The sequence below is a fragment of the Narcine bancroftii genome, chromosome 1 (assembly GCF_036971445.1).
Source record: "Narcine bancroftii isolate sNarBan1 chromosome 1, sNarBan1.hap1, whole genome shotgun sequence".
In the NCBI taxonomy this organism is placed as follows: Eukaryota; Metazoa; Chordata; class Chondrichthyes; order Torpediniformes; family Narcinidae; genus Narcine; species Narcine bancroftii.
The window spans coordinates 341,060,537-341,074,831 of record NC_091469.1 but is presented as its reverse complement, the minus strand read 5'-3'; the positions used below and the strand labels follow the sequence as shown (position 1 = coordinate 341,074,831).

Genomic DNA, 14,295 nt, shown 5'->3' with positions numbered 1-14,295 from the left:
TTCACAGTGATCGGGGGTCCAGCTTCATGAGTGAAGAGCTGCACCAGTACCTGACGGGGCGAGGCATCATGGCTATTTGCACGACTAGCTACAACCCCAAGGGCAACGGGCAGGTGGAGTGTGTGAATGGGGTAATTTGGAAGGCAGTCCTCCTGGCCCTGAGGTATTGGCAAGAGGCCCTCCACACCATACAGTTGCTCTTGTACACGGCTACCAAAGAGACCCCTCACGAGCGCCTTTTCTCCTTTCCTAGGAAATCGGCGGCTGGCGTCTGCCTGCCAGCATGGCTGATGTCTCTGGGACAAGAACCCCTCTGTAAACACGAGGACCTACAAATCTGACCCCCTGGTCTAGCAGGTGCACCTCCTCCATTCCAACCCAAATTACGCCTACGTCAGGTACCCCAATGGATGAGAGGAAACCATCTGGACCAGGGACCTGGCAGCAGCGGGGTCCAATCCGCTCACCTGGGAATCCCTGGCCCATCCAGGATCCTCTGGGGGCTGACACCTTCTCTCCACCTCTCTAGACAACTCCCTGCAGACCCACCTACACCCCCTCTCTGCCAGACACCATTCTGCCCACACCACTGGCCGCCCCAGACCCAGCCAACCCTCAGGCAGCCCTGCCCCTACTGACCATTGACCTGGAGCCTGTCCTGCAAGGTCAGACTGGATGAACTTGTAGATACTACCCGACAATGAGGACATGGAACCCACCCACCCCCAGAACTTATTTTAAGAAGGGGGTGAATGTAGTGATACAACCACTACAATGGCAGGGGTTAACCACTGTACCTGTAGAGAGGCAACCTGGGAGGCTTGCCTCCACCTGCTGGCTGTCAATCACCGGCCCGTATAAAGGCTTGAGCCGGCCTCTTCGGGGGACAGTCAGACATGGAGCCAGCAAAGATACTAAGACTGGTGTACAAAGTTTAAGCTAATTAAAACCTGTTGTACAATCTGTGGACTTTGCGTCAGAGTCATGCGCACAGCTCCGCTCACAGTAATGCCTTAGAATCAGGTCAGTAATGCATCCACCTTCTAGTTTTTCTGGTGAATGTGAGTTCTGAGCACAATTTTCTTCAAAATTTCGAGCCGTTCTGTTGGGTATTAAATTGTGCTTTCAGACATCCTGTACTGCCTGCAGTACACAATTGTGCTGGAGACACTCAGCAGGTCACACAGCACCGGTAACCAATATTTTGCGCCGAAGCCTTCATCAAGGTACTGCCAGATGTCTAATCTCTTGTGTGATGTTTTTATTACAAGGTGCTAATGTGATGTTATTGTGTGCACATGGGCAATTTTTCTGTTGAACACCATAACCATGCCCCAGTACTCACTTGTAAGGAAATATTTGACATTCATTATGCTGTATGCGAATTGGTTGCATAGAGTTTTGTCAAAATTTGGTTTTGAACAGAGTAAAGTAAAATTGACATGTTGGATCACGTGATACAGGAATCTAACTAGGACAGATTGCAATTCACATTTGCGCTGTTGTAATAATTGACATATCTTTTGGGCCATTAAAGTTCTGAATGTAGCTCAGGCTGTCAACCTCTGCTCTTATCAGCTCTGTCCATATCCCTTGCTGTCTTGGGGAAGCTGCCATGATTAATCCCATTTGGATCATAAACTTTCATTCACCACTTTGTCAGGTATAAAATAGACAGTCTTGAACAGCCAAACCTCCAGCTTCAAGGGCTATTTCTTTCCATCTGTTTTCAGCCTGCTAAATTGACCACTCATTCGTAAAAGATGCTCTTGCACTGTTTTAACGGGATCTTTCGCTATACCCTGCACTTTGTAATTCTTCACCCTGAACACTGATTTGCTGGAACATGACATCTTGCACTTGTATAGTTTGCACTACTTTCTAGACTTGAACATGAGTTTGGATAGCAGACAAAACAAAGTTTTTTGCTGTATTTTGGTACATGTACCAATAAACAATTCAATAGACTACATTCTGTTTATAATACACAAAATAAAATCAATTGTTACTAAGCTTGTAATCAGAGTATCATCCAGAATTATTGTTTTTTCATCCATGACAGAGTCTGACAACCAAAATGAGCCAATGGGAACCAAGTATGAGTTGGGTTTTAATTGGGCCAACTAAAAAAAAATCAATCAATAAACAAATAAATAAATAATCCTGTGCTTCGGTTAGCTGAGGTACTATCTTGTTTCAATTTTGAGAACATGAGATCAAGTTCATGTTTATTGTCATTTTACATATATGATTTCACCTACAGCCCTGAGATTCTTTTACTCGCAGACCCAGCAGTTATCAGTAGTGTAAGTTGTGCTCAAGAAAAAATACATATTTTTTTTAAAAGTGAGAAATGTGAACAAAGAAATGTAAATAATCTGTGCAAATACATAAAAAATAATTTGTCCATTATTTATTTAAGAGGCTGTAAATGAGACTGTTGTTTAGGAGTCTGAAGGTGGAGGAGTGGCAACTGTACCTGGACCTGGTGGTGTGAGTCTTGCAGCACCTATACCTCTTTCCTGATGGCAGCAGTGAGAACAGAGCATGTCCTGAGTGGTGTGGATACCTAATGATTGCTGCTGCTCTTCGACAGCAGCGTTCCATGTAGATTTTCGTGATGGAGGGGAGAGTTTTGCCTGTAATGTACTGGGCTGTGTCTACTACTTTTTGCAGGGCTTTCCTCTCAGAGATATTGCTGCCCTTGTACCAGGCTGTGACGCAGCTGGTCAACACACTGTAGACGTTTTCCAAGGTTTTCGATGTTGTATCAAACCTCCACAAACCCCTGAGCAAATAGAGGCACTGACGTGCTTTCTTCATGACATTAATATGTTAGATGCAAGAAAGGTCCTTTGAGATAGTGACTCCCAGGAATTTAAATTTTCTCACCCTCTTCACCTCTGATCCCCCAATGATCACTGTATCACATACCTCTGATTTTACCCTTTCTAAAATCTGCAATCAGCTCCCTGGTTTTGGTGACGTTGAATGTGAGGTAGTCATTGGTGCACCATTCAGCCAAGTTTTCAATGTTCCTCCTTTATGCTGAACCATCGCCCCTTTTTATACTGCCCACTTCTGTAGTATTATCAGCAAATTTGTCAATGATCACAATAGTGGGCTGAAAATTTTCCCTTTTTGGGATCCATAATCACTCTTTTGTTAGGCATGGAGGTGTAGTTCATCCAACTGGTAGTATTGAAGAACCTTTTGTGGATTCTTCCATTTCCCCATCATATGCCATTCATGTCATTTCATTGGTGGGATTGACTGAGATGTGGAGAGTCTGTTCCTTGTTTTAGCAGATGATCAAGGAATTCTCTATAGTAATTATTCCCCATATTTGCAATGTTCCCAAAGAAACTGCAATCTGGATAATGTACAAAATATATTGTGTAGTACAGGTACTCTGCTCATCCAGCACAGATTATCTGGATTACTGGATGTTATTCCAATTCATACTTCAACACACTTTTTAAAAACTCTTAGATGTTGCACAGTGAAATAATATGAAAGCAAAACATGAGTTTAAAGGGAGTAAGTGAAACTGGTTTAAAAATGATCTGATGCATGCAAGAGAGCATGAGAGATGTCACCTGATAAACCAGTTGTTGAACCATTGGAATTTCCAAACACTGGAATGGTAAAATATCAGAGCTTTACCGTCACATGTTATGATCTGCAGTTAGGTTTTTGTGTACAATTAGGGACAGACCATGCAATCTTGCTACATGTCTAACAATGCAAGAGAATGATCTTAATGAGAATAGATGCAAAGAAAACGTTTAATTTTTCAACAGTGAACTCTTGCATTGAATGAAAGAAAAATTCTTTCATTCCTGACCTCAAGGAATTTTAAATATCAAAGTTTCAGAATGATAACCACTCATCGTTTTGCCACTGTTGTGTAGTTTACAAATGTACTTGTCTATTTTCCTTCAGGTAAGATCCAAGATCTGCTGGCTTCAGGTTCAGTTAGCAGCGACACCAAACTTGTATTGGTGAATGCCATCTACTTTAAAGGAAGTTGGGCCGAAAAGTTTAATGAAAAAGACACAGTAGAAATGCCGTTCAGACTAAATAAGGTATTTTAAACAAAGAACCAGCATTGGACTATTTTTTCTTTAATTTTTTTTAAAATTCTTAAAGTTCAGAGATGCAGCACAGTAACAGGCCCTTTCGACCCTTGAGCCTGTGCTGCCCCAATTGCACCAATTAATCAACAAGCTCTAAGTTTTTGAAGGGTGGAAGGAAACCAGAGCACCTGGAGGAAACCCACACAGTCACAGGGAGAACAGAGTAACTCCTTACAGACAGCCCTAGATTCGAACCCAGGACACTGATGTAACTGCCACAGTAACCATGCCTCCTTTTTAATTATTGTTTTTAATTCTTCATGAAAAGGTGAAACTTGCATTCTGCCCTTCTAAATATTATTTCATACATAGCTTTCTGCAGAGTAATATATAAAATGTGTGCAGCTTTAGAGAGCCTCATATTCATTATTACTTATTACAAGATTATTTGATCTGGACCCAATTCGCCTATCGTCACAATTGCTCCACATCTGATGAAAAATCACTGGCTCTCCACTTGGCTCCGGATTACCTTGAAAACAGAAATTCATACATACGCCTGCTCTTCATTGACTACAGCCCAGCCTTCAATAACTTTGTAGCTTCTTGACCAGCACTGAGGAAACAAACTCTTGACCTCTGTACCTTTCCCTGCAACTGGATCCTTGAGTTTCTCATCAGAAGACCACAGTCAGTACGATTTGGAAACAAAGTATTCTCCACAATGTAATGCGTGTCGAAAGAACCAGACTTGTTGATTCAAACCAATGCTTTTATTAACTAAAAGACTGGAGCATATCACAAGGAGGTTGACCAGTCCAGAATGACCTGGTCTGGCTAGGAGCAATCCTTTAAGACCTGCCAGTAGATGTAGATACAGTCTTAGTCAATCACAGTCATCCTACACTTTTTTTCTTTGGCTTGGCTTCATGGACGAAGATTAATGGAGGGGTAATGTCCATGTCAGCTGCAGGCTCGTTTGTGGCTGACAAGTCCGATGCGGGACAGGCAGACACGGTTGCAAGGGAAAATTGTTTGTTTGGGGTTGGGTGTTGGGTTTTCCTCCTTTGTCTTTTGACAGTGAGGTGGGCTCTGCGGTCTTCTTCAAAGGAGGTCGCTGCCCGCCGAACTGTGAGGCGCCAAGATGCACGGTTTGAGGCGAGATCAGCCCACTGGCGATGGTCAATGTGGAAGGCACCAAGAGCTTTCTTTAGGCAGTCCTTGTACCTCTTCTTTGGTGCACATCTGTCTCGGTGGCCAGTGGAGAGCTCGCCATGTAACATGATCTTGGGAAGGCGATGGTCCTCCATTCTCGAGACGTGACCTACCCAGCGCAGTTTGATCTTCAGCAGCGTGGATTTGATGCTGTCGGCCTCTGCCATCTCGAGTACTTCGATGTTGGAGATGAAGTCGCTCCAATGAATGTTGAGGATGGAGCGGAGACAACGCTGGTTGGTGATAGAATCTGTACTATCACATTCACCCCTTCTTTGGCTTCATCCGTGAAGCCAAGCCAAAGAAGAAGAAGAATATGAATGTTTGCACAATGATGCAGCCACAAAACACCAAATTTCATGGCAATAAATTCTGATTCTGGCATTACTCTCAGGACACTTCAAAGCATTGCACTACCAATTTAAGTATTTTTAACTATTGTGAAGTTGAAAGTGCTGCACTTGGTTTGTGAACTGCAAGATCCCACAAACAGCAAAGTGACTAGATATTTCTTATTAGTATTGAGTGAAGGATAAATTAGCTAGGAAATCATTTATAGTATCAAGGGAACTTTTTATATCCTCTTGGGAAAGCAGGCAGGACTCCAGTTCAATATCACACCCAGAATGCAGAGCCTCGGATTATTGCAGCACTGTGTCAGTCCAACACAAATGTTATCTAAATATTTTGAGCTTAAATGAAGAACTTTATCTTTTAAGATGACATCTGTATTTTTACATTAACAAGTCGTGCTAAAGTTTTGCTTCTGAATAATTATCATTCAGTATTATTGAGTACATAATAATTAAAGGAATTGATTGCTTTTGTTTTAAAAAGAATACCAGCAGGCCAGTGAAAATGATGTTTCAGAGGAATGATTTCTTTTTCCGACACATTCCTAAAGTTAATATCAAAGTTCTTGAGCTTCCATATGTTGAAGAAGACTTGAGTATGATCATCTTGTTGCCTGATGACATTGGAGATAATTCAACAGGTCTTAAACAGGTAAGAGTATTTTTTATATACATGTCTTATGTGGAAATATAGATTATACCAACTGGGACTTGGACCTGCATAATCTTGACAGTTTAATTATTTGTTTTTTTGCTGTTAATGCCTTAAAATCATCCTCTTGAACTGTAGCTATTGAAGCTATTCCATAGGCGATTGAGTTGTAAGTTTTCTAATTTATACTCAATGATAAATTATCTGCAATATTTATTTCCCCAAATCTAGATGATATATGACTCAAAGGATGGTAATGCTTCCAAGTTCCCTTGAATGTTGTGAGGTGCTGTCAGAATAGCCTTGCTGGAAACTAAATATGATCTCATTCTTACTTATCCTAAACAAACCCAACTCCTCAAGACTAAATCTAAATATTATGTGCACGGGGATAAGACTGGTAAACTTTTAGCTAGGCAAATTAAAAAATCAGATATCTAAACAGCTTATTGCCAAAATCGTAAAGCTGACGGCCAGACCACTAGTGATCATGTTGAAATAAATGATACTTTTTTCCCATTTTATTCTAAACCATACAGTTCTGATTTTACTCAAGATCAAACTTCAATATTGAACTTTTTAGAATAAATTGATGATCACTTCAGAAAACAGATTTAAATTGGAACAGCCTATCTCTCAGTCAGAGATAGCGGCAGCTATTAACTCTTTGCAGTCCAGCAAAAGTCCTGGTCCAGTTGGATTCCCAGTGGAGATCTGTACATTTTTTTCCCCCTCACTTGCTGATACCCTATTTGGACTCTGCCTTTACTCAATCTTCAATTAGTGAAAAGTTGCTGCAAACCTTTTATGATGCTTCTATCTCTCTTATTCTTGAAAAGAATAAGGATCCTTTAGACAGTTCCTCTTACAGAACAATTTCTCTTTTAAATTTTGATGCCAAAATTCTGTCTAAGATTCTGGTCTCTAGGTTAGGGAACGTTATACCTCTAATTATTTCTGAGGATCAAACGGGATTAATTTAAGGACATTACTCACAATTCTGTATTCAATATCTTTTAGGTATTCAGTATTCTCCCATAGTTTTGTCCTCTGAATGTATTATCTTTTTAGATTCCAAAAAAGACACTTGATAGAGTGGAATGGGAATATTGATTTTGTGTACTAGAGAAATTTAATCTCATTCTCTATTTATTAATTGGATTAAAGTGATATATCTATACCCTACAGCTTCAATTTTCTCTAATTCCAATAAATCCAAACCCTTTAAACTGCATTGTGGAACCAGACAGGGTTGTTCCTTAAGCCCTCTTCTATTTAATTCGGCGATCAGCAGAGATCTTTGGAATCTCTAGAGCAGGGGTGTCAAACTCAAATTCACGGAGGGCCAAAATTAAAAACTTGGACTAAGTCATGGGCCAAACTAAATATTTATTGAAAATTTTCAACAACATCTGCATGTTTTCTCTTCTTTCAACATATGTAATGCTAAACTTTTTCTTATTAAAATAAATGTTTAATAATAGTTTTGGTTAAACTCTTTCCAGAAGAAGCATTAACAAATGAGAAATAAAATATTCAATAAATAATATTTCTCTATAGCCTTTAAGCTCCTTTTAAATGTTTTTTTTTTCACAATCCAACAAGTCAATGACAAACAGGTTTGTCTTTTAAAATGATGAACACATCCCACCTGTGTTGAAAGGTCCTGTTTTCTGTCTTTGGTTTGGCCATTTTTCGTAAGGGGTTTATTACATGTGAGTTGGGCGACAGGTCGCAGATGCTAATGAAAGTAAAGAGAGGAGGTGGGGGCGATTAGCGGGCTGACGGGCCAGCGCCAACGCATTTGCAAAGCATTCTGAGATTTGTAGTATTAGCTGTGCATGTGCTATACTGGCGCAGTGACCAGCGGGCCAGCTCTAATACATATTTGATATGATCTTGTGGGCCAAATATAATTATATCACGGGCCAAATTTGGCCCGCGGGCCTGAGTTTGACATGCGTGCTCTAGAGCTTGAAATACTCATAAAGGTGTCTCTCTATGCTGATCATCTTGTGCTATACATATCCAATCCTGATCATTTCATTCCACATAATTTGCTACTCCTCAGTCAATTTGATCAGTTTTCAGGCTATAAATTAAACCTACTGAGGAGTGAAATATTTGTCTTGAACTCTCCTGCTCCTTAGATTCATCTGTGCCTTTTAAAATTGTTTTAAAAAAAATCAATTTAACTATCTAGGGATTTCTATTGCTAAAAAGTTTGCGAAAGGAAAATTTCCTTCCCTTACTGAATTATGTTAAGAAATCCCTATATCAATGGTCTCCTCTTTCGATGACTTTAATTGGACGTTAATAGTATTAAAATGAATATTTTGCCTAAATTCTTATATATTTTTCAAGCTGTTCTTGTTTTTGATCCTAAATCCTTTTTTGATTCATTAGATTCTCTCATCTCTTTTGTTTTGAAAAATAAGCGCTCCTGCCTCAGAAAAAAGGAAGTTTGGTATTGCCTAACTTTAGATCTTATTATCTGGGCAGAGAATATTAGATATATTTGGATTCATCATAATAAATACCAAGGAGCTTCAAGATGAATTGACCTAGAGATCAATCTACTAAAAGGTATTCTTGCCTTTCGATACTTGGAGCACCTTGCCTTTTTTTTGGATTTCAAGTTAACTGATAATTTGGTCGCCAGACACACTTTGAGAATGTGGTTTCAATTTAGAAAAGATTTTGGTTACCATAACACTCCCTGTTTTCTCCATTCATTGGGCAGTTCCACTGAATCCATTATTGGATTTTTGATGGAAGTCTGCAATAATAGTCTCTACTTGTTCCTTGCTTTTCAACTAGAAACATTTCCTCTCCAGTGACTATCAACACCCTCAACCAAACTGTTTCACAATTGATTAGCCCTAGTCTACGTAATTCCACTTTTTATATAACCTTTGGTCCAAGATATCCATTATACTCAGTGACTAAGCTTGGGTATCCAATCTTTTCTAGATCTAAATATTGACCTAAATCTTGCTTCTTTTGAACAATTATCTATTAAATTTAAAATACCTAAATAACTTTTTTTGTTATTTACATATTAGGAGTTTCTTAAATTCTTTAACATTGAAGATCTAAGTATTTAGATCTTAACCTTATTTGGGAAGTATATAATTTTAAACCTAATCATAAAAGATTGATTTCTGCCCTTTATCAATTATTTTTAAGATCTAGGAATAGTTCCCTTGGTGCTATTAAGAAATTATGCAAGCAAGACATTCAACAACCATTTGCTGAAACGACATGAGATTCTTTTTTGAAATGTGTTCTTTCATCTTCTCTTTGTGCTAGGTATTCATTAATTCAATTTAAAATAATCAATCAAGCACACTTTTCTAAGGTTCAGTTAGCTAAATTTTATCCTAATATTATCTCTAAATGTGTTTTTCCAATGTGCTTCTTTCTTTATTATTTCTGGCAAGGGGTATTGACCCCTAGTCCTTTCATTGCTTTTTTTTTGGGTACGAGTGGGCCAATGGATTTAATACTGACTGCTTCACAATCCCATTGTTTCCCTCATTGCTAGAAGGGCCATTTTGCTGAAGATGGGAAGATGCTGTCCCTCCCACTCGTACTCAATGGTTGTCGGATATGATGGGATGTCTTTCTCCAGAAAAAAAAAATAGGTTTTCTACTACTGCCATCAATCTTACCTTTGTTTTATCAATTACTTTCAAAACTTATAAATTAATTTTTTTTAAGATACCCCATAATTATTATTGGTGGGCAGCCCTCAGAGAGGGGTTTGATTCTTAGTTTAGGAATGTTTTTTTTTCTCTTTTTTTTCCACTTAACAACATGGGCTTGTATGTACCTTGTTCGTTGTTGATACTTGTAACTCAATATTAACTTACATTATTATTATTATTACTACCTTATGTATCTAAGTATTTTGCATATGTTAAAACCAATAAAAAAGATTGGGGGGAAAATAGCCTTGGGTAAAGGTGGGGTAATTATGATGTGTTTTATAGATGGTCCAGCTATGCACCAATCAAGCTAGCAACTTGGTCCTGAATGATTTTGTATTCTTGAAAATACTTGAGGCTGAAGTCATTCAGATAAGTGGAGAGCATTCCTTAAATCTTTGGGATGTCAGGGGCAAGTTGATCTACATCTGTTATAGGTGTGATTTGTGTAGCTAATGCATTGACTTCCAATAATGCCAATAACATGTTTAATGCTGGTGTTGCAGGGTAGGGTATGATCATAACAATATGCTTGGCAAATGAAAGAGTGTAGATTAGCTGAATGATTTAATTGCAGGGCCCATAATATACATGTATCTGCTTAATTTGTGTGACAGTAAATAAACCATTATCTGCTCATCCATTTGGTGAACATAAAACAGGAATTCTAGCCTAAAATGACTGACACACATGTCTGCGGGTCAGCATAGTTTAGTCCAATTTTATCCATTCTCTTTTTTTTTAAAAAAGAATGCCTACATTGCCCAGTATGTCAACTTAACTATGCATTTATTTGCAAAATTGCTTAAAAATGTTATTCCTATTGAATTTTTCTTGCGGCACATCAATCTCTGCTTAAAAGTGCTCGTAAATGTTGGTCTTGTTTTCTTTATCTGAAAGTTGTCTTTAACAGTTGGAGATATTTGAATTCTTGAATGGCACACTGGTTCAGGAAGATTCTTTCTCTCCTCTCCATTATCCTTCCCCTGAACCAGACATGACTGCATGATTCAATTATTGGCGTGTAATGTTTAGTTTACTATTTCTGCATCCATACTGATTTAACATAGTGGACAAGACAAACAAGACATTTGGCCCAATCAGGACAACTCAGTATTTATGCTGTACTCAACCTTTATCTTGCCTTCTTCACCCAAATCTTATCAGCACAATTCTGTTCCTTTCATGCTTACTCACTGTATCCTTATATACATCTAGCACTATTTACTTTAAACATTCCCTGTTTTCTCCATTCGTTGGGCAGTTCCACTGAATCCATTATTGGATTTTTGATGGATGTCTGCAATAATAGTCTCTACTTGTTCTTTGCTTTTCAACCAGAAACATTTCCTCTCCAGTGACTATCAACACCCTCAACCACATTTAGTAATTTTTAAACCCTCACATTTTAGTTACCACCTCTCTAGATCGTCTTTGCACTCTTTCCAGCACCTTCATTGTTATTTTTTCAACATAGTGATAAAAATTTCTTGTCGTACATTAACCACGGGGTTACCTAGGTTTAATAAAAATTGAGCACAACTTCAATTCTGGTTCTCTGGAAATAAACCCCTGTAACGTTCCTGCTATGTGTTTGTTTTTTTTTGCTGCAGTTGTGCCCTAGCCAACCTGTGGTTCAATTTTTAGCAAATCTCTCCTTTTTATTCCATTACCACACCTTGACTCACAGCTGCAATGTTACAAACGACCTTTGTTCCATGTTTTATAGTTCAAACACTCCTTTGGGCATTGGTAATTGAATCCTGAGTTTAAAAGAAAATTGGGTTGAATTCAGGTAATGGACAGGCTACATTTCAAGTCTGTTGACTTGTTATTTTGGCACGTGGGAGAATATCAACTTTGAAGACTCATTTGTGTTAGGTATTACTTTCCTGCTATCATAAGAACAAAAGGAAAGGCAAAAGATCGAAGCATGTGTAAATGTTTTCTCAGCATGTCTGAGGAAAGCAAAATGAGGGGGGCTTGCTTGGTCACTTCCATTATGGGGAACTGGTACAGAAGAGACAAGGCCTGAGGGACCAAATGGTTGACTGTGATCCTATCTTTTTAATGTTCTTACTGTCCAAAACCAACAATAGCAAACAAGAGGTGTTGTCATCTTTCCAACTTACTCTGTGACCACAATATCTTGCCTCTCATAATGTACTCAATCTCCATTCTATCCCAGATCTGTCTGGTGTTATAGGAGATGAGAAAAAAACATTATTTTCTTTACAAAATTCTGGGCTCCCCACCAGTTGACCTGCTCCTCAGGGGATTAAATCCAGCCGAGACGTTTAACGTCTTTGTTTATTGTAGTTAAGCTTTCCTTGCTTTTTGTCTTTAACCACTTATTTGCTTTTTTTTTGCCTGTCTTTCAGCTGGAGCAGGAACTTACTCTGAAAAAGCTACAAGAATGGACACGTCAAACCAGCATGCAGAAAATCGAAGTTTCTGTGCACTTGCCCAAGTTTAAATTGGAGGATAACAATGAGCTAAATTCTGTTCTTTCCTGTCTGGGAATAACTGACCTTTTCAGTGATAGGGCAGACCTCTCTGGAATGTCTGCAGCTGGTAACCTGTGTGTGTCCAAGGTTGTTCATAAGGCTGTGGTGGAGATGAATGAGGAAGGAACTGAGGCAGCAGCTGCTACAGCTGTATCTGTGGTGTTGTGTTGCTTACGTGAGGAGGTGTTATTCACCGCTGATCACCCTTTCCTCTTTTTCATTCGGCACAACAAAACAAATAGCATTCTCTTCTTTGGTCGATACGCTACTCCCTAAACACTTGATTAACGTAAGTAACACAAAGTTGGGAAAAATAAAAACATTAACGATAACATTTTACTGGATTACAATAAAATGAAGAGCTTTTTAAAAAAAAAAACACAATGCTGGAGAAACTTAGCAGGTCAAACAGTGTACTTTATATAGCAAAGGTAAAGATACATAACCAAGGTATTGGGCTTGAGTCCTTCATTAAGATATTGACAAATGCTTATTAAATATCAGTTTGAACAATTTTGTTTATATTTGACTTACCAAACTATAGGAAAAAATGCTAATTTTTTTTGGATTCTTAAAGATGCATTTCTCATTTCAAAGTAGCTGTCATCAATAAATAAAGCAATTTGTATTGATACAATTATTGTCATGTAATAAAACTGTCATTTTATACAGAATTTACTTTTGCCTGCTGACAGATTAACCATTGGCAGATATTGCCCGAGGTGCCTCTTACAGTCAGAAGGAGAAGCAAAAGTGAGAACCCGCAGAGTAACTCAGTGTCCCTGGAATCTCCTCCAGCAGCCCCCACAGCCAGACCAGTATAAACCATGGGCAACTCAAGCTCCAGGTCCAAACCTCCAATACGATTAGAAATCCCTCAGCATCCTGGTTCTGATGCCTGGTATCCCTTCAGCCAATCTCCAGCAGTCCACAGCCTGGTGTTAACCCCTTGACTTAGCCTCGAGCAGCCCTTAACCTTTGTGGGCTCCTCACCTCGAGTCATTAGGCTCTTTCAAACTGCCATGTAAAATGGGGTTAACCGGGCAATTTACTCAGTTAGCGGCCCAGTTATGTGGTCGTTAGAAAGGATCGGACCCAGTCAACCCTTTTGGAATCCAACCAGGTCCCTGACCTACCTCAGAAGTAAGGAACCTTGTGAAACTTACTTGGACCATGTTCACAGGTGACTTGAAAGTGAAAATGGCTGACCCGCTTATTCTGGTGACGTCAGTGTTTGAATGCAAGCGTCACCGGGCAGCCATCATCCAAACTTCCATTGAAAACGTGACGAGTCATTGCAGGGGTGGGATCTCGCTTAAATTGCTGGGTTGGTGATTTAATGGGTAGATCCACCTGCAACTTAAAAGGTGCTTCCAACACCTTTGCCCCAGTACTTGCACATGGGGCCCAGGTGCTGCAGTTTAAAAGAGGCTACTAACAGCCCACCGCTTGTGTGGGTCCTTCAGTCGATCTTACTGGTCCGCTGCTGTGGTCACCATCCTGTGGTTCATCTCCTTTTTGTTTCTCCTTCTCAGATGGGGGGGGGGGTTGGTCTCCCCATTTTTCTGGTTGCCTGCGCCAGATATCCACTTCCTTCGAGTCTGCAACCCCTCGCGGCTGCTGCCGATCAAAGATGCCGCCATCTTGGGTGTAGACCCTGCGGTTGCAGGATTTTAAATAAAACCACCATCAGCTGCTTTAACTGACTGTTTAAAGCAGTTGACTGGATGGTTGAACCCTGCGGGAGTGCTACATCTCCACTCTCCGTGAGTCCACACC

At 39.5% G+C, this 14,295-nt stretch overlaps 1 protein-coding gene across 2 annotated transcripts in view; it reads left to right on the top strand.

Moving 5' to 3' along the window:
- The window catches only part of LOC138748959 (leukocyte elastase inhibitor-like), a 42,571-nt gene extending 29,418 nt beyond the window's left edge, over positions 1 to 13,153 (top strand). For both annotated transcript variants that reach the window (XM_069909929.1, XM_069909938.1), the window contains exons 5-7: positions 3,946 to 4,088; positions 6,132 to 6,299; positions 12,391 to 13,153. In XM_069909929.1, coding sequence (XP_069766030.1) covers positions 3,946 to 4,088; positions 6,132 to 6,299; positions 12,391 to 12,792 — 713 coding nt within the window. In that variant the 3' untranslated portion in view covers positions 12,793 to 13,153. The remainder of the gene's footprint in view (positions 1 to 3,945; positions 4,089 to 6,131; positions 6,300 to 12,390) is intronic.
- Positions 13,154 to 14,295: the final 1,142 nt, after the last annotated feature.